General features: G+C 34.0%; 1 protein-coding gene across 10 annotated transcripts in view; it reads left to right on the forward strand.

Moving 5' to 3' along the window:
• Positions 1 to 21,535, forward strand: part of Ehbp1 (EH domain binding protein 1) — a 321,489-nt gene that overhangs the window by 248,673 nt on the left and 51,281 nt on the right. For 5 of the 10 annotated variants that reach the window (XM_063229491.1, XM_063229492.1, XM_063229490.1 and 2 more), the window contains 4 exons: positions 9,726 to 9,873; positions 15,847 to 15,954; positions 18,831 to 18,949; positions 21,297 to 21,435. In XM_063229491.1, the coding sequence (XP_063085561.1) occupies positions 9,726 to 9,873; positions 15,847 to 15,954; positions 18,831 to 18,949; positions 21,297 to 21,435 (514 nt within the window). The remainder of the gene's footprint in view (positions 1 to 9,725; positions 9,874 to 15,846; positions 15,955 to 18,830; positions 18,950 to 21,296; positions 21,436 to 21,535) is intronic. The other 5 variants (XM_063229495.1, XM_063229497.1, XM_063229496.1 and 2 more) reach the window with 3 other exon arrangements.

The following is a 21,535-nucleotide window of genomic DNA, read 5'->3' on the forward strand; positions in this document are numbered from 1 at the left end:
CAGATACTATAATTAAAAATATTTGCTGTACTTTGAAAAAATGAGATTATGTTTTTAAAAAAGTAGAATGATAGATTCAGTTTCATGAACTGAATACTAATGAATTCTAAATTCTTAAAATGCATATGTGTTTTTTCTGAATTAGTCCTTTTTATATTTTCTGGTGTTACACTGAAAACTAGATCTCAAACTTCAAAAAATCACATTGTGTTTACCATGTTGCCTATATAATTTTGAACAAATCCAAAATTTATGGTTACTACTAAAATAAATGTAATCCCCAGGGTTGATCAAAGATTTAATCTCACCAGATGGGGCAAACTTGAGAAAGATTTTGACTTTCCACTCTGTTTTGCAACAAGAAAGGCTGATTTTTTTCTTTCTTTGTTAGAAAAGCAGAGATCAGGCCATCCCCAGAGAAATGAGCAGGTGTGGCCATTTATAAGCATGTCTGCTTATATTACAAACCAGCATAAGAAAAGTTTGAAATGGGTTGAAAAGATCTGCTAAACAGTTTTAATGTTTCATCCTAAATCCTGTTCATTCAATCAAGAGTTGATCACGTTGGCAGTAAAATATCTGCTACTTTACCTAAAACCTTTAAAAATCTTGTAATTTTTATTGTCTTCTGTAAGAAATGAATACTGTACTAGGTACACTTTGACAATCCCTGCCTCTGAGACAAGCACATTATTTTATTTCTCTCTGTGTATGTGTGTGTCTCTGTCTCTCTCGGTGTCTCTCTGTCTCTTTCTTTCCATTCTGAATGCCTAATAACAGATCCGGGCTTCTTGTCTTAATGATGAAAGGGTGCTAGTCAAATTCTTTCTTTCTTTACTAAAATATTGGGCAATATCAAGAACCATTTAGAGAGCAGAATCCTGTGAAATATTAACAGCATAAGTAAAACTCTTTAAAAAACAGATTAAAATTTACTTAACCTAATTAATTATAGTCCAGTTAATAAGAGTATAAACATAAAAAATGACACAAATAAGCACAGTATATTATGTTATTGAGGAAGGTAAAAGATATGGAAGTTGACTTTCATTGGTGGAAATAAAATGCTTTTATGCTCTAAATACAGTTTTATAAAGAGTAAGGACGCAGAGTACATTATTTGATAAAATGTTTTTCAAGGTTAAAGCTTATTTCATAAAAACATAAAGACTTGTCTCTTAAATGGAAAAACTTCACAACCTGTTTTTCAGCTGACTGAATAAAAATATCTAATATTAGGAAAGATACCCTTGGGTGGGTAATGAGCTCAGCAGTTACACTGACAGTTTCGCATGTTCTAATTCACCTTCACAAATCCATGGCATCATTTTTTGGCTAAAGTAATGTCAGTTGGTGACATTTGCGGCACGTATTAAAAGGACCCCCCATGGCAGCCATTTTTATTTGATTCTTAAGATCCAAAGGCTGCTGAAAGAACAATTGAATAAAGTTGGGGACTGGAGAAGGTTGATTTTCTTGTTCTCTGTGAAATGAAACTCCAGTCTTTTTCTTCTCCTTCTCTTTAAAAGCAAGTCTGCTAGGGGGTTGTAGCTGTGTCAAAGCCGCTGGGATGCCACTGCTGATCACTTTAATTACTACAACTAAGGAGGATAAAATTAAAAGTAGCACCATTGAAGCAGTAGAAGAAAGCTTGCCTAGATGTCGGTGAACTGTGAAATATAAAAATTGCATACCAGTACATTTTTATGGAAAGGAAACAAGGAATTACATTACTTATTCTCGAAGAGTTTGTCCTTAAATTGTCAAGTTTTACTAATGCATCTATGTATAGCAGATTGTAGACCATTTCAGATCGATAAGGAAAATAGAAACTTGACGATATGCTGTTGAAAGGGCTATATACTTTTTCAGTTTATATCCGAAATAGTTCTAATCTGTCTTCTGTATTCGAATATTTTAAACCTGGTTTGGTGGAATCTGGTCTCTTTTCTGTACCATAGCAGTCTTTTTGCGCTATAGCAGGACTTTAGCATTCTGAAGATATTAGCAAAGATGAAAAAGTTTAACTGTAATAACTTTTCTGAACGTTTATAAAGTTGGAAACCTAAGTTTTAAGTAAATATAAACAAATTACTTAATTGTCATTCTCAGTAGCACAAAGGGAAATTTAAATTTATTCAAATAGTACAAATATACATAAAGGATTGGAATTTCTAGGAATTAGAATGAGATTAAGGCTCAGAAAAATTCATTAAAACTGGCTATGTAATAGAATAGACCAGTGCACTAAAATTGCACAGACATTGAATGTATTTCTTCGTGTGTGTGACCTTGGGCAGTGTATTTAAGTGATATTTAGTGTCTAACAAATCAAGGTGATAGTAGCTGGCTCACAGAACCATGAGAAATAAACGAGACAATTCATGTATGTGTGTGAAAGCACACAGAATTGACATTTACTAAAAAAATGGTTATAACCTGTAAAAAGATTGTCGTTAGGGAGTAAGCCTACCAAAAATGCAGCTTCCATTAAACCCTCCAAAGAATACATCCCTCTTTAAAAAAGTTATTGTATATAACTCAGTCCAACTCTAATACTATGCAGAAAAACATAGGTCATCAAAGCCATTCTTAGAAATAGGAAATCTAAACTCCTCAGTGTTTAGTTTATGAAAGTAAATGAAAAATATAAAGATTTCTTATGTGTTGAATTTTTTAAGTGTATTTTTCCTTTTAATGACAGCGGCCTTCTAAGTTGTTTTACCATTAAATCCGAGTGAAAAGATTCCTGTTTGTTTTTTGGGTCCCCCCCCCCCCTAGTATCCTGGTAAGTCAGTGATTTATTTAGTAGTAAGTCACTGTATTCTTTGGAATACAGAAAAGTCAAAACAGGTAGCAAACACACATTTCTATACTTACATAGATTCAGACAGACTATCATTGTCAGAAATATTACCTATATATTTGAACAATTTGTGTTGAATGCTATACTAAATTAATGAAGTAATCATTGTCCCTTTCTGGTCATGTTATCTTTGGATTTGACCAACATACTTCTTTTAGTTAAAAAAAAAATGTGTAGATTTTGTTGCTGTTTGTTCTTTAAATATTACTGTACAAACGGACTTAAACTAAACCTACACGTAAAAATTAAAATGAAATACTTAATCTAGCATGATAATCTAGAGACTAAGAAACTGTAAATTAACCTTAAAAAACGTAGCTGAATCAATTAAAATAAAAAAGAACTGGTTTAATCAATTAAAAAAAATTAGTCAATTAAATTAAAATTGATCACATAGTCAATTGCTGTAATTACAAGTGCTTCCTCAAGACTTTAACAATTAACTTTTATTTTCACAGTTGGTTCTTTTCTTAAGGAAAGTTAAAGGGTAAGAAAACAAACAATGCAGATATGCCATCCCACTGGAGGCTCTAGGCCCAAGCAGAATTGTCTGTGGTTAGGACATTAGTAGAAAAGTAAATTAAGGCAATCTGATAGGGAACTAGAATTCTGTCAATCAGGCTCAAGATTTTGTGCTGTGTCCATAAACTTTTGTTTACTGTAGGGTTTTATGAGTTGTAACCTGCCCTTGCTGTCTGTTAATGAGGCTAAATCTTGCTACTTGAGAATTGAATTACAGCACACCTCTGGGCTAATGGTTATAAACAGAAAGTCCCATTAGAGCTGCATTCTGATTTGTTAATTTGCATTTTTTCTATTGTGTAGAGAACAATGATGGGTAAATAAGTACAAACAAACAATTTACATGGAAATTGATAAAGTGTGGTAATTAGTATTTAGAGTTGGTTTTACTAATGATTGTCGTCTTTAAATTGCACTCTTGGTAAGCTCTCAGAAACATTTGTAGATGGGGATATTGTCGGGGGACAGAAAGGGGAGTTGGTAGCTTTGAGGGGAAAAAATGAGATTTCCATCATATTTAGAAAGGCAGAATGATTTATTTCATTTTAACTCAGTTAAAATGACCCAAAACCACTTCGACTTAGTTGAACCACCAAATTTCAGTTCTATAAGAAGTTATTATTCATGGAGTGAAATTCACTTAAACCTAGTTGCCTGAGGAATATTAAATAATGGTTTTTATCAGCACTCTTTAACTTTCCTTAAGTTTGAAAGATGAAAGTTTAATAAAACCTCAAGTTTCCTCAGATGCTCATGTAATTTGATACTTTTTGGATCAAATAGTTCGGCCCTTAAACGCAAGGGCTATAGGGTCCAGCAGACATGGGCTGAACTCCTGGCCCCAACGTCCATTCTGCCTGAGTGGCACGGGGACTTGAAACCTAAGTATACTTGTTAGTAAAAAATGAAAAATAAAAAAGGGATTGTGAGAATGAGATCATGTATGTGAAGCACTTAGCACTCAGACATTCAGGAAATGACAACAACCATCACTGACATCACTGTCAAGCTTGCATTTTCTGCTATTCCTAATATATTTTTCCAAGCTCAGAAATATTGACAGTGAACTAAGGAGTTTTAGATATTATTTTTGCATCTTCAGTCTCACCCTGCTCACTTCAAACTACTCTACCCACAACTAAGATTGTGTTTCAAAAGTGCTGTGCTAAGAACATTTCCTTTGAATGTTAGACCTCTCTTTTAGCATACTGCACAGCCTATCATCTCATCATTTTCCTTCCTTCCCTTGAGATGTATATATTAACTATTAAGGTAACTATTATTACAAGATAACTATTATTACTAGAGTAATACATTTTTATTTTAGAAAATGAAAGCAGTTAAAAGAAAATGATCACATTTTGACCCTCTGAAGTCTCCACTATGACAAATTTGTGTTTATTTTATCAGAATGAGGTTATTATTGTATAAGTTGTTTCTTCAAACATGCTGCTTCCTTTTTGTTAATTCGGATTATATTTGGGTTTCTCTAATTGACTCAAAAGTATTTTTTTATAGCTGGTTAATCTAGTATCTAATTTAGCACTGTGCATTGTATCTGGCTATGTTGCCTGTTGGACACTGGTGGTTGTTTAGTTACTTCTTGTTCCATATGTTTTCCTAACTCTAGTGTATTAAAGTGACCAAATTGTCTTGAATATCCTACTTTCAAGATTTGTTTGGTTGCTTTTTTGCAGTGTCCTTTGTCATGTTTCTCTATCCCTCACGTTTATGGTATTGGAAATTCTAAATGCTTATTCAATTCACTTTAAGCACTTAGAGGGTAAAATAATTATAGATGGTATGTGCTTCATATCAAAAAATATATATGAATGATCCAACATTAAGGATGCTAAGACCAACTCCTAGATTAATAGTGTCTTAGAACTAGCTTTTTTATATCTCCATTTGCATTTAGATTTTCCCCTTGTAACTAAAGTTAATCTTTGTAGTGTTACTTAAATATATAATATATGCTCAGAATATTGCTTGGCAACAGCCCACATCAAACAGTCATCCAGTGAGTCAGGACTTCAGGCAAAGCAGAGTTGAGAATGCTTTTTCTGTGGTCCACAGTGTCTGAGGCATCAGTTGGGAAGATTTGAACAATTGAAATATTTTGAAATGACTGGAAACCGAGATTAATTGAAGGCTTGTCTTTTTGTATTCTGTTCTGTTCTGACTGTTGGTCCTGGGAATTCGACCCAAGGCCACATACATGCTAAGCAAGTACCCTACCACAGCCCTAAAGACTTCTTCACTTACATTAAGTCTAACACTTGGGCCTGCATGACCCAAGGCAAAACTTCACTGGGACAGGTGACTGGAGTACTTACGTCCTGAGCTTCTTATGGCATGACATCTGGGCTTCCAAAGAGTATGCAGAATGCAAGAATTTCAAGAAAACTAGACCTTTTCTGACTTAACCTTGGAATCATCCATCGTCTCCTAATTATATATAAGTCACTGACATGAACCCAGAAGAAGAATTAAATTCTCTACCTCTTGTTGAGAGACGGGCAGAAGAGCTTGTGATATGAGAAATACAGTTGTGTTGTGGCTATCTTTGGAAAGTGCAATCCAAGCTGGATATGGTGGTACATGCCTGGAGTCCCAGCACTCAGGAGGCCAAGGCAGTAGGATTGCTGTGAGTTCAAGTTTAACCTGGGCTACAGTGAATTTAAAACCAGCCTGAATTACAGAGTGAGACTCTGTCTCAAAAAAATAAAAATCAAAGCATAGTATGAATATTCATGCTATTGATATCCACACAAATGTTCCATCAAACATTTATCTAAGAACTTTAATAGCAGTTGATAATCATTTCCATAATCATTATGATATGCAGTGATTTTTTTATAATTCTTTTACGTGTATTAACTGATATTATTTTATAAGGTAGGACTTCCATTAACTGAAACTATTTAAGTATCCTAAAGTTCACTTCCTACTAGAAAAACAATTGCTTCTTTTCCTTTGATTACTAATTTTTAAGAGTTGTTTAAAAGGTTGCTGCAAGTGAATTTTGTCTTTTTTACTATCCTATTGGACCTGAATTTTTATTGAATCGGTGTGTGATTTCATTGATTCAATTCATTATTCTTTTTGATACTGAAACTGTCCCAGTTTGTCTATTGAGAACTTTGAAACTTCTTTCCGGATCTACTTGGCACCCCAAATAATACACTCATTAACTTTGAGGACTTTCTTGATTTCTGACTATCTCAAAATTTGTAAAAGAAACTAAATGTGGTGATACATGTTTATAATGCCAGTATCCTGCAGATTGAGATAGGAGGATCACAAGTTCAAGTCAAGCCTGGGCACCTTAGCAACATAATGTGAGACCTTTTTTCAAAATAAATAAAAGGGCTGTGGATGTAGCTCAGTGTGAAAGTTCTGGGCTCAGTCCCAGTAAGACACACACACAGAGACACACACCCATGCACTGAAAGAATTGCCTAGATATGAGTTCTGCTATCTGGTTTCTCCTTCTGTTTCTAATGATATTGTTCATACAGTCTGATTGCTCTTTTTTTAAATACTCAGGTTCATTAACTTTTTTTAGATTCATGAACTTCTAACTTTTGCTGCAGTTACTTTTTATTTGGCCTGGGGTTTAGAAGGTTGTTTTATTTGAAACAAGTTCTCACTGTGTAGTTCATATGATCTTGAACTCACTGTGTAACCCACACCAGCCTGAAACTTAGAGCGATCCTCCTACCTCAGCCTCACAAGTGCTGGATTACAGATGTGTACCTCCACGCCCAGCTTATTTTTTATTGAAACCCTCTTCCATTTGGATTCTCAAAATACGTTAGTATTGTTCTTCCCCTCTTTTTCTGTCCTTTTCCTCTTAACATAGGTATTTTTCTTGTTTTAAGCCACGGCCGCCCTCTTTTTTACTTGGGGTGTCTTTTTAGGTGCTTTCATATATTCTTGTAAGTTCATCCATCAGCTTCTTAGTCCTAATTTGATTTCACATCGTAGACAGACTCAGTTCACTTTCCAGCTACCTAACGTCTCTACTGAGCTGTCCTACCAGTTCCTCGGACCCGGTCTGACTTACCCACATTTCCTTTTTCCCTTCGTGTCTTCTAATCCCTTTTAGTTTTTCTGTTTCTATTAGTGCCATAGTTCTAATTGCCCAACCTAAAATGTCTGAGTCCTTTTTTTGCCTCACTCTACGTCTGGTTACCAAGAACTGATATAGAGTGTATGTACCAGCTCCACATCTAATGTGTTCTTTCATTTCATTCCCTTTTATTACTATTGCCACTGCTTCCTGTGTCTCCTGATAGCTTCCTTGGACCCTTACACATGCCTCTAAGAGGCCTCTTTCCAGTCCCTTTATGCTGACCTAGCTTATGTACTGTTACTAGATTGATCTTTCTCAAACCTCTGGTTGGTCATTCAGACAAAGTGATGTGGACCTTTAAGGCTTTTAATTTTAGCCCTTTAGGAGGCTGAGTCGGGAGGATCCCAAGTTTAAGCCCAGCCTGGGGCATTTTAGCCACTTAGCAAGACCCTGTCTCAAAGGCCCCCAGTACCTCAAAAGCTTTAGTGGTCTCTGATGTTTTAGAATAAAATGCAAGGCCCTTGCTATACAGGACCTTTGTAATGTCTGCCCACTTGATTTTTTTCTACCTTGTCTTTATATCAGTACTTTTACTATGTGCAAGAAAACTAGATTATGTTCTTTCTACAGTGTACTTTCTTGCCTTTGATTTGTTCCTCCTCCCAGTTGTTCCTGCACTGACCCATCTAACCACCAAGTCCTGCCTCTCCTCGTCCCAAACTCTACTTGTGCTTCACACCCAGCTTAGAATCATGATGCCGTCTACCTGTCTCTCAGCCAAAAATATTCTGAGTTCTTGCAGCATTTGATCATACTTCCTTTAGTTAGCTATTACTTCTTTTCCTCTGTATATGCTTTATGAGAGTAAATTGTAAATGTTTACACTTGAAATTTTTGTAGCACCTAGTGTGGTACTAGGTATGTACTAAAGATCAGAGATACAAAGATACATATAGCGCCTGTCTTCAAGTAACTCAGTTCCTAGAAGGAAGGAAGCACCTGACAGTTATAAGTTGGCCAATATTGTAGTAGAAAGAATTAACACACATGCACACATGTCACTCTATGATAACATTAGAAGAAGTACCTTATTCCATCAGTGGTGAGGAGGGAGCAATCAGGAGGTTTGAAAGCTCTAAACTGAATTTTGAAGAATGAATAGAAGTAATATGAGAGAAACACAGTCTAGGAAAAGGAAATGACATATCGAAACCCACAAGGAGCTACGTGGTACAAGCATTCTATATAAGTAGATGTGAAATTTTACGGCAGTTAGATGATAAGCAAAGATAACATGAGCCAGGCGTGGTGGCTCATTCCTGTAATCTCAGCACTTGGGAGGCTGAGGCAGGAGAATTGTTGCAAATTCAAGATCAGCCGGGGCTACAAAGTAAGCTCAAGGCCTGCCCGAACTGCATAGAAAGACCCTGTCTTAAAAAGACAAAAAGAAAAAAATAAATAAATAACAATGCAAATATATATTGAAGCTAGATGATTTCAGTCTTTGTTTTATTATAATAATGTCTTATTTTATATGCTTTCCAGTTTACAAAGCAATTTCACATTGATTATTTTGTAATTTATAATGACCTCTTTTTCAGAAGGGAGTAGCTATCATTATTATAGATTTTACTTATTTTGTATTCAAAAACCATATTTTAGGCTACATTTATTTTCTTCTCAATATGCATTCCTCTTTCAGAAGAGTATATAGCCAAAAGGAATTATATATTACTATTGGGATATTATTATTATCTTTAATTCAGAATTTTGTACTAAGCTACTGTCTTCACTCTTGGAAAAATACCATTCCTATATTTGATCAACATATTATAGTAGCATTTTCTACTGTAAAAGGTGTCTTTCAGCCAGTGTTGTATGCCTTTATTAGAAAATAACAAGTTAAATTATATATATATTTTTAATTATATTCTTAAGAAAATATTAATTGGAATTCTGTTCCCAGCATTATGGTTTTCTCCTAAAACCAAATTCTTTTATTAATATAATTCCTGATATTTCCTCAGTAATACGTATTCTTTAGTTTGAATTTTAATACAATAATTTGTTAATATTTTTAAAAATCTGATTCTAGGATGTCTTTTTAAAATGGTGTGACATCCAACAGATACAGAGCATCCTATTTATAATGTGGGCCAAGCACCATGCTGTAAACCAGTTACTATCATGATGATCAGATTGAAAATGAAATTGCATTTCTGTCAATTACTGAGTTGGCAACTGTTCAATATATCTTAGCAGCAAGATGAAGAGCGACGTCGGCAGCTGAGAGAGCGAGCTCGTCAGCTAATAGCAGAAGCTCGATCTGGAGTGAAGATGTCAGAACTTCCCAGCTATGGTGAAATGGCTGCAGAAAAGTTGAAAGAAAGGTCAAAGGCATCTGGAGGTGAGTTAAAGACTCTTGTATCATATTCTCATATTCTACAGACAACCAGAAATCTGCAGTGGACCTTTTAGAATTTTTTATTCTGACTTCAAAATGTTACATCAAAACATAGTTTCCAACCTATTGCTATGTTGCAAAAATCTACAGGAAGCATAGTAATCAGAGTATAACCTTTCCTATTTCCAGATAAACTTTTTGGCTTAATTTTTAGCAACTCAAAAAATATTTTTTTATGGTGGAAAATTCATGAGACCTTGCTTTGTAATACCCTATGATGCCTCATTAAATGTGGTAGGAGTAAGTAAAGTTCAGTTAAGTCCTCAACATCTAGATTGTAAGACTTGTTAGTAGCAACCTTTGCCATGAAAGACTTTCACTTGGTTTTCCTTTATTTTGTTTTTTGCTGGGGATCAAACCAAGTGTTCTGCTTGCAATGCACATCCTTCAATGCTGATCTTACTTCCAGCCCAAGTCTCTCTCTGTGAGTGAGATAAAGAGTAGCTTTCATAGTATTCTAGCATTATAATCTCTGATGTGTATGAATTCTTAGTAAGTCCTGTAACATTTTCTTTTTAAAAATCTTCTTGTTCTTATTCTTAGATGGCCTCCTTTGTTATCAGCAGAGATTATACTAAACTTAATGTTGGGACAAAAGTTCTATATGTAAAATAATTTTAAATTTGCTTTTCAGTGTTCAATTTTATTATTTTTAATTTGAAACATTTTTATATTTGTATTTAATAGAAGTATATTCAAAAGACCTGTGGACTTTTTATTTCAAAGTTGTATAATTTATTTGTCTACCAAAACATGTGAAGTCTTTGTCCTGAGTTAATCTTATGCTAAGATCACCCTAACGAGTAGTCAAGTGAGGCCAGGGACTTAACTCAGTGGCATAAGTGCCTGCCTGGCAAGCACGCAGTCGTGAGTTGAGTTCAATCCCCGGTACCAAAAAAAAAAAAAAAAAAAGAATATCAAGTGAAAATTCAAATAAGAGGACTGAAATAAAGATAAGCTATTTCTAGGTCAGTGATAAGTTTCTTCAAAGTAAACTGAAACTTACTGCTATTACCTCTCATTGATTACTTATATTAAAAACTTACTGTTTTCCAAGTGATCCCTGTAGCATTCTACTTTCCCATAAAAGTGAAAGTGTTTTTCCCAGACAGCTTTGGATCTGTCCTCCAAAACTTCTCAGTATGTTGATATCTTTGTTAAATCCTTCGCCTTACCTTTTTAAGTCCTTATCACAAGGATTACGATTGCAGTTTCTTTTTCTGTCTTGTTTGTTTTGCATTGTTGGGGATCAAACCTAGGGCCTTGCCCATGCTAGGCAGGCATTCTGCCACGGGGCTAAACACCTCAGCCCTGTTACTGCAATTTCTATATTACTGTTTGATAATAGCAACAAAAACTACTCATGACTACATTTATATGATGCTTTGAGAGTTTGCATTGATTTATTATTAATAACAAAGTGTTTCTTTTATCATAAAAATTCAGATATTTGAAATCTCCTACTAGCACTGAATGATAGAAAAAACCCACATTCTTTATGCCCTAAAGCTACTAATGCCACCTTCTTATGGCATGACATCAGCCAGGTAGGAGAAAAATAATTGTAGAATGGAGAGGAATCCAGTATCTTTTTTGAATTCTGTCCCCAGCAATGAGCAGATAGCAATGCAAAATGAGTTGCAAACTCTGGAAATGTTAAGAGTAATTAATGTTATGGAATGGATTAGCTTTATGGTAAATTCTGTCTTTATAACCAAGCCTCAGCTAAGGTATACCAGGACTAGACTAGGCAAAAGAGTTTCAGTATTACAACCCAAAGAATGGGTATCCTCCTACAATGAGGAAACTAGAAGAGACTGAATTTGGCATCATTCAGCAGTTTTAAAAGATTGGATTTATGAAGTTAACAGAGAAGTAAAGCCAAGTAAAGGTGTGGTGGTATATGCCTTAATCTTGACAATATAGGAGATTGAAACAGGAGCATCACAAGTTTGAGTCCAGCCTGGGTAGTTTAGCAATGTAACAAGACTCTATCTTAAAATAGAGGAAAAAAAATCTGGGGATGTAGCTCAGTGAAGGCCCCTGAGTTCAATCTCCATTACCAAGAAAAAGGAAAGAAGAAAGAAAGAGAAAGAAAGAGCGCGAGAAAAGAACAGTATAGCTAAACAGGGAAAGCTAAGCAAAATGAAACAAAAAGCTTCTACAGATGAGGTGAGAATCTGCTAAAGACAGGTTTCCTGCTAAGGAGTCCCAAGTAATGGCATTATTTCTCCCGTAGCACGCAGGATACCCAGCATTTTGGCAGTGGCCACATATGGTTAAACTCTTAGTGAGAGCCAAGCTGATGTAAGGCAAGCAGAGCAGGGCTGTTTAATGATAACCCCAGAATTTTGTTTTCTTTTTTGGACTACAGATATTCTTTTGGGAGTTTTCATCAGATATTTGGGCTTTGTGCACTTTGTACAAGAAAAATATAAGGTTGACCTTATTGCTGTGCTTTTAATCACATATTTTGCTTGTAGTGTTGCCTGTTATCAACTGGAGTCCAGTTTTGCATTCCAGTGCATGACTAATCTCCTTTTAACTGTTCCTGCACATACAATACTCCATATTGCAAAATAGCTTCAATTATGTAATGAATCTCTATTTTATTTTCTTCCTTGCTTACCTACTGGATTTTCAATGGTTAGCTATAAAAATATCTAAACCTATCTATATGTATCCTTACTTATGTGCTATGTTGGCTTTTTGGCTTCAAATTGGCTTCTTATGTGCTATCTTTAAACACATACACTTAGGCACACAACATGCATATATTGTTTAGTTCTGCTAGAATGCATGTAGAGGATTTCCACCAATGTTAGGAAACATTAACTGTTGAAAACAATTCAAGATTTATGGTAAAACCAAAGTTAGTAAATAGAAAGTAGAAACCCATTCTTAAGAAGACCTGAACTATATAGATCAGTGTTTACTGTTGCCCTCCCAAATAGTAATTCTTTTATCTTAGGTTAGTGTTATGTTGCATTAACCTCTCAGCATGTGAATAATACTTGGTGAATAATACTGCACACAGATTTCATTTAGCCTGGAAATGAAATGAGTGATGCCTGTTTAATATTATATAGGAATCTGACACTGCATAAGTGGATAGTGAAAGGAAGTATAATTTTATGTGTATCTCTAGAGCCTGAAAGGACCTGTATCCAACCACATTTTCATACGTAACTTGTCTCTTTTCATAATAGTTATCATTCTAGTTACCAGCTAAGAAATCTATCATGATGTCAGACTTATCCTGACACTTCAGTATCCTCCAAACCCAATATTCATTTGATTTTCAAGTCATGTTACACTCACTCTCAATTCTTTTACCCTAGGTTAAACTTTTCATACTGATGCTTGGAGGTTATATAAGTTTTTCATCTGCATTTCCTGCCTCTAGCTTTTGTTTTGTCAGGTGAAAACCTGTGTCAGCAATTTTGTATGAAGGATGATGATACCTGCATTGTATACTTCCATGAACTATCACTTGGCCACTTTTTGCTTTTCACAGAAAAAGGCATACGAGCTAGGGATGTGGCTCAAAGTTCTTGCCTTGTATGCACAATGCCCTGGATTCAATCCTCAGTACCCCACACATGCACGCGCGTGCGCGCGCGCGCACACACACACACACACACACACACACAAGCAAAGAAGACGGCATATGAAAATATCAGCAAGAGTAAAACTATAGGAATAATTTTGAAGCTGCTTTAAAGAATTTATAAAAGACATAAGCCTCAGTGCCTGTAGTACTACTAGTGAACTGTATGTCACAATTGGTTACAATAAGATATTTTGAAAACTTCTTAATCTTCTAACGCTGATCATGTTAGAGTACCAATGTCTCTCTGTTCCTGCCATGTAAAATTTCAACTTCGCATTCTCTCATTCTGCCTTTTTGAGCTCTACAATTTTGTCTTTCAAGTCTAACCTATTATTTTCTTTTAAGTATACTAGAGCCAACTATAAATTTATTTATACCATTCTCTGAAAATAACTAACCCCTTTCTGGTTTCACACCTATAATGTTCTCCCTTCAACTGGTACGTCTTGAAATTCTATACTTCTCTCGAGGCCTAATTTAAAAGTTCTCCCAAGAAAAATGTCTAATGTCATTGGCAAAAAGCCTTCTTATCTTTTGAATTTGCTCTGTATCTTGTTTTCATATCATAATACCCATCCTTCCTGACACTATGACCATTTCAAATGTATTCTTTTCAGGCAGAATAAATGTCTTCTAGAACTTGATATTTCTTCAAGTGTTTTGCTGATTGCATATACAGTTCACAGAAGTTTCTTGGATAAATAAATGATACTGAATTTTTGTTCTTAGTTTATGATGGTCAGTAATCATCAGTGGAGGCTGATTGACAACAACGAAGTCTAACACATTAGGTCCCCAAAGACTATTAATACTAAATTGTCTCTGATTTGGAGTGATGCTGAAGATGTATTCTGAGTATCTTTTTAGCACTATGAAATATTTGTTAATTCATTTCTATACTACAAAGTTACTTAAGAATTTAAGAATAAATTTGAATATGATCACTTTTATAAAAGGAGTGAAATTAGTTGTGCAGTTGATTAGAAAAGATCTCTTAACAGATTATACTTAAAGATAACATAGCCAAGAGTAATACACTAGCTACTTCTTTGAACACATTTGACAATATGTCCATTTCTATGACCCCTCCTCCAGGGGGAGTGTCATTTCTCAGTTTTTTAAATGTTCTTCTAAATGACTTATACAGTTTATGGGATTTCGTCAATAAATAGTAACTATTATTACTAATGTTAGTGTTCTCAGTATTTATTGGGGAAGCTAAAAATCAAGCATGAAGATACAGTTTCATAAAGGGGAAAATGTTAAGGGATAAATCCCAAACTGTGGGATTTTGTACATGATGGTTACACTCGTCATGGGTAGGTGACACTTCTTATTTCTTTTTGCCTTTTAAAATGTATAAAATTCTTAATTTTATCACTAGGCTTTGAAGAGGAAAAATATATACTACAAAGCTTTAATGCTTAAAAATAGACTGTTAGTTATTCGTGACCTAAAATATTTTACTAAAGTTATAAAAAATAATATGTTCTTCCTCATTCCCATGTATTTAATTTTGAAAAATAATTTTTTTCCACTTTGGCTCTTTCAAAATGTATTATAAAAAAAGAGATGTATTTTCACAGTTGTTTCTAAACCCTCTATGTTTATAAACCTTCCATTTTACTGTATTCAAGTCTCTTAATCTATCATACTTTTATGTTAATGTTTCATTAGTATAAAAATAATGATATCATAAAAGTGAGACTTAAGTACAAGTTTATAAAGGGTGATATATTTCTTTATGTGTTTAAACTAATAAATGATAAAAATAAAATTTAGACTTGCAGTGATGTACGTGTAATCCCAGCTTTTTAGGAGGCTGAGGCAGGAGAATCCCACAGGGAGTTTAAGGCAACCTAGACTACACAATGAGATCCTGTCTCAAAAAGAAAGTAAGAAAGAAAGAAGCAAAGAAAAGAAGAAAAGAATTTAAACATACTGTCTGATGACTTTTTCATCAAATCAAATTTATTTTTGTGCATTAATATTAGAGATTACTGATAGATTATACTTAAAAATTCATGGATTCTGTGAGCTCAGTGATTTAGAGATAGCTTGTGGCAAATTGTCAAAACTTTTGCATCTGCTTTGATATGATAATTCATCTTTGATATAAGAATGTAAAATATAAATGTTAATCCAATAGTGGAAAAATGACTTAAAACTAGTTTCTTAACTTGCTTGTCTGTTAACTTCAATTTGATAACTTATTGAAGTACTGTTTTTTCTTCTTTAGTGTTTTGGACAACTGATATCAAATATAAATAATATACTAACATTATTGCTACATGTTCCTACAGATGAGAATGATAATATTGAGATAGATACTAACGAGGAGATTGCTGAAGGCTTTGTTGTAGGAGGTGGAGATGAACTTACTAATTTAGAAAATGACCTTGATACTCCCGGTAATTTGAAATTATAAATGTTTTGTATCCTGCTGCATGACAAAATTTATGGATATATTTTTATTATCTCATTAATAATAATATATTCATTTTGTAGTTTCATCACACCTTATAACTTTACAAATCATTTAGCTAAATCCACCTTTCTTTAGTGCTATGTTTTTTGTGTTAGGTTGAATGTTAAAATAGCATTAACATTGGGATAGCAAATTTAGCTTGTGTGTTTTTACTACTATGAGCCACAGTTATATTTTATTCTATATGAAACAGTTTGTAGACATTCAATAACTTTTTCATTTCTCTCCTTAACTATTTTGATGTGAAAATCCAGGCATGCAGGGACATGCCTGTATTCCTAGCCACTGTAGAGACTGAATGGGAAGATTATGAGTTCAAGACTAGCATTGGCAAGAGTGAAACCACAGTTAAAAAAAAGAATACTTACATAGTCTATGATGAAATTTATCTTATGTCAGTAAATCAGTGAATCATGTTGAGAATTGACCTTTGTAAATTCTTGTTTAAAATATAAAGCTTCCTGGATGTAGTGGCACCCTCCTGTAATCCCAGTACTTGGAAGGCCGAGGCAAGAGAATTGCCACGCATTCAAATGAAACCTGAGCTACATTGTGAGTTCAAGGCCAACCTGAACTTCATAGGGCGATCTGTCTTAACATACAACCCCCAAATAATAATAAATAAAGATACTTACTGGTGGTTTTTAATAGGTGAGTGTTCCATGTGCATTGCATTTAAAAGCAATCAGCAAGTAGCAATCCAAAGTTTTGTACACCTCAGAGGTTCCATATTGAATTAAATACTTTCAACAATAGAAATTCTTTGGTGGCCTTAGTCTTAAAGCTAAGGAGGAGACAAGTCCCTAATAATTAGATTTTCCTATAAAATGCTACAAAGAATAACAGCAAGTATTCTTTTTTCAATCTTTGACATGCCCCTATAATGCTAACCTGCTTTGTTTTTTCTCCAGTTTGAAATTGTGCTATTACTTCTCCTTTCATGCTCTTACAAACAGCCGACCAGGATCTTTGTAGCCATGAGGAGTTCCTTCATGGCCTCCTATTAAAATATACAATTGCTAGATACAAACTAGTATTTTTGGGTTTTTTTTTTGGTATCAGGGATTAAATTCGCAACTGCGTGCTTGCAAGGCAGGTGCTTATGCTTCTGAGTTAAATCACCAACCCCTGCTAATGTGTTTTTAATTATGCAAATCCAAAAGGATTCTGATGTCCAGGGAAATTTTTAAGTGAAAATTGGAACTGCCCTTTAACTACTTTCATAAATACTGTAGAATTCAGGTAGGTTTCATTTTTCTATATGAAAAAGTTTTGGGGGCTTAGGGTGTAGCGCAGTGGTTCAAGTGCCTGCCTGGGAAGCACAAGGTCCTGAGTTCAATTCCTAGCACCAAAAAAAATTTTGTTGTTGTTGCTTACCTACTGCCCTCCCAGAACTATGACCAATGGCTTGATAAGAAACCAGTACTATCCCTCATACCTACGGACATCCTTAAGTATGTAATTGAAGTCTTAGTATTCAGTTAAGAAAGTATAAAATTAGTGATAATAAATAAAGCATGTGTTCTTTGTAGTAGATTGAAAAGATAGCAAAAATTAATTGTTTCTTAAGTAAGCTGAGGGCAATTTTCTAGTCTCAGCTTTTCCAACTTTGTGGAATACTTTTAAAAAATTTGGTTCATTTTAATCCTAACAGCCTTGGCCCTTGTACTTTAAAAATAAAATCTCTTCCTACTTTATGCTAAAAGTGAAAACACATCTCTGTCTTCCTCTTCAGAGTTAACTGATATATTGTTTACGGCTCCCAAAAATGCCAATAAGCATTGGTGTGTGAATAGACAGCCTTCCCAATTCAGATCTTGGTACATTTTATAGGAATAAAAAATAGGCATACAAACTGGAATCTGGAAGTATGTAGAATATATTATGGTTTTTATCCTTGCTTTATTTTCCCCAAAATTCTTTTTTAAATATGTATAAAAATGTCATAATGTTTTAATAAAGAATTATTTCATCTTTATCTTGATTTGACCATAGTTCATCAGATACTGTTTAAAAAAGAAGTCTGGCGATATAAACTGCCCAATTTGCATGAAAATAATGATAATAGCATTTATTAAGAATATTATAATTAGAAAACTTATTAATCTTTATGAAAAATATCATTCACCAAATGGTTGACATGTCTTTTATAACCATTTTATTAAAAATTGCTGTTTTTACCTGTTTGTGAATGACTTTATTTTTAAAGATTAATTGCTAAAATTATTTGTGATTATTTTTAAAATTATACTCATATTTTAATTTTTTATCTGCATTCAGTACATTCCAAAATATATTAGTCTGTATTTCTGCCATCTAAGTAAAAAGTATTTGTAAACTTATACCCTGTTTCAATGCTGAATATATAAGTAAATATTTTTTCCTTGATTCTAATAGTGTGTACATGGCCAAGATTATGTTAAGAATTTGTTATAAATGGCATTATATACTTATACTACAAATTGAAATGGCAATATAATTTTAAATGTATCTCTTAAATCTAATTTGTTTTATTATATATAACCTATGTAGTTACTTATAAATCTATGCATCATATACATCTTAATTTTTCAGGTAAGCATAGCTATTATTAACTATAGTATAACTTAGTTATCCTTAGGTTTGTTGATATATATAGAGAGCTTCCTAAGTATTTGGTCTGACCTGTTGTGGCTCTTATGTCCTTTTTCTTTTTTCCTTCAAAATATAGTAATATTTGTGTGATGTTACCTAAATTGGTAGCCTATATTTCTAAATGCATTTTACTCATTATTCATGGTATGCCCCCATATTTAACAGAACAAAATAGTAAATTGATGGACTTGAAGCTGAAGAAATTCCTAGAAGCTCAGCCACAGGTGGCACTCTCTGGTGCTTCTCAGAAAGCTGTAGCTGAGAGCTCAGAGCAAGACATTAAGGTAAATCTTTACTTATGTAATATTTGGCTCAGTATCTGTTTTCCAGTTTCTATTAGCACTTTATAATCCTCAATTAAACTTATTAAATTATTCACAAGAATAAGATATAAAAATTTGTGTTAAGTGGCCAGTAAATTTATATCAACATGATATATATTCATGTAGTTTTCAGAGAAACTACTATTTTCAATAGTTTCAAATAGAGTGTATATAGAAACTACTGTTCAGTTCTATGTGCATATTTTTCTAACAGTATTGCCAAGAGATTTGTAGCATGGTTTTCTATAATCCTCAATCTTCTGTTTAAATCATCTAGGATTTATAATATAAGAATCCATCACACCTGAAGATGGTGGGTGAATATAAGCACTTAAGATAGTATGTTTTGTGCCATTATGAATCTTCCCTAATACAACATTTCGGCCAGAATGCCACATTATAATATTATTGTTGCTCTTGGAGTATATTATGCCCATGTACATGTTCCCCTCTTTTCCTCACAGTGTATCATTAGCTTCAGAAATCATGTATTTCTTTAGCTTCAGGGCGCTTTCAGTCCTGTGTAACTTTTCACCCACCTGCGGACTATGGGGATTGCCCTGCTGACTGAAAGGATTTCCTTCCCCTGACACAGAGATGCTTTGAAGTCCCAAAACAATGACTTTCATTGCTTTCCCCCTATATAGTCGGTTTCTGTAAATTGGTGATGAAAGTGTGTGGCAGCAACAGAGGACTTTCGGTCTCTATCTTTGAACAAAAGGAAGCCTGGATCAGGTCTGATTTTTTGCGTTCAATTTAGCTTTCTGCAGTGGGTTTAATGCAGAATGAAGCTGGCCTAAGAAGAATACAATGGATTGAAAAGGCTAACTGAATTAGTGGGTTTAGGGGAATACATTTGTAAAGTGGCAGAAGTCTCCAGTCATAAAAAGGTTTCTTAAGATGGGATTTGCTGGGTAATCATACTGATATTTTAGCATGTTGCCAAGCCTAAAAAAATTTAGCTGTTTGTTTATTTTTTTAAAGACTTGAGTTTTTACTCTATTGGATAGTTATTATAACAGTAGAATTCATACTTTTCCTTAAAAAAAGTATGTATTTCTGTCTGAACTACCTACCTAGGATATTATAAGCATGATGTTAATGATAAATATATCAGATGACTTTTTAAAAAGTAAAAGAGATGTTTTCATTCTTATGGTTTAATTATCTTCATAGATGAAATTGGTTTTCCTTTCCAAAACATACTTATGCAGTCATTTTTAAAATTATTCCAACAAAAGGTATGCTTAAACAGATTGCCTTTGCATGAATCTTTTTAGTTAAGATTTGAAAACAGTTCTTATAAAGAATGTGTAGAGTCCATCTGTTCTCTTGAAGCTTTCAGCGTTGATTTGGGTTTTTATTTTTTAATAAAATGCAGTTTACACATTTATAAATGAGGCATTCTGTGTTTGTGGAAAAGGATAAACTGTTACCTTCCCTTGAGGATTCTGTATCCCAGGCCTCCTTGAGGCTAGAGAATAGGCCATTGGAGGGCTCCCTCATTACTGATTGTCTCAATGCAGAGGAAGGGCAAAGTCTTGGTAGCTTTTGATAACCAGTTTCAGCATTCAGCAGGCTTAGCTATTAGTCATGCATCTTAGCCTTTCCCTATTTACTTTCAAAACACTTAATAAAAATAATAAAAGATTAGGTATAAAATGAAATATTTGTTTGGTACACAGCACCTCGGTATCTGCAGCTTCCACACACTGCAGTGGTTCAGTCTTCTGGGATATTTCTTGTTGATAGAACCATTTGAATTTGTTACCAGTATTAACATAGGAAGCTCCGGAAAAGATAATTGTAGTTTCCTTTGCTGTAAAGGGCTTACTTACAAATCTGGCTTTGGAAAGTTATAGCTGATGAAATGCAGTTCAGTGGGGTAGTATTATAATCCTACCTTTTAACCTTCATCCAGCATTAGTGGTTTATCTCAATGGGCATAAAATTAGAAACTATTTCTTCTTGTCATACAAGTTTGTGGGACTATACAACTGATGGGGCAAATAATAGGGGGAGTAGAAGAGAACATGACTTAAGTGATACCTACCACCTGCAAAGACAGGAGGGTTCATAGTATCTAATGTACTAGTGTTATCAAGGGTTTAAACCATAGATTCCAAAGTTTTTTTATTGCAGCAGAAGCTGTGGTTGAACTCAGTGTTTAAGTTCTTGAAAATCCTTTTTCTTTGTAAGAGTTTCTAAAATTTCTAAATCAGTATTGTCTCATATAGCAAAAGTTGCCTTCCTAAGGGCTAATTTTATGTTTATAAGATAAGTAAAACATGTTATGTTTTACTTCTAGAATGGCACAGAAGATCTCCGGACTGAACGATTACAAAAAGCAACAGAAGGTTTTAGAAATCCTGTTGTATTCAGCAAGGATTCTACAGTCAGAAAAACTCAACTGCAGTCTTTCAGTCAATATGTTGAGAATAGACCAGGTAGGAACATTTTTAAAAAGTGTTCTCCCATCTTACAATTTAATAGTATCTGAAGATACATATGTGTATTTCATATGTATATATATATATATGTGTGTGT

The sequence above is a fragment of the Cavia porcellus genome, unplaced genomic scaffold, assembly GCF_034190915.1.
Source record: "Cavia porcellus strain 051 isolate PalLab524CR breed Dunkin Hartley unplaced genomic scaffold, mCavPor4.1 scaffold_18, whole genome shotgun sequence".
Lineage (NCBI taxonomy): Eukaryota > Metazoa > Chordata > Mammalia > Rodentia > Caviidae > Cavia > Cavia porcellus.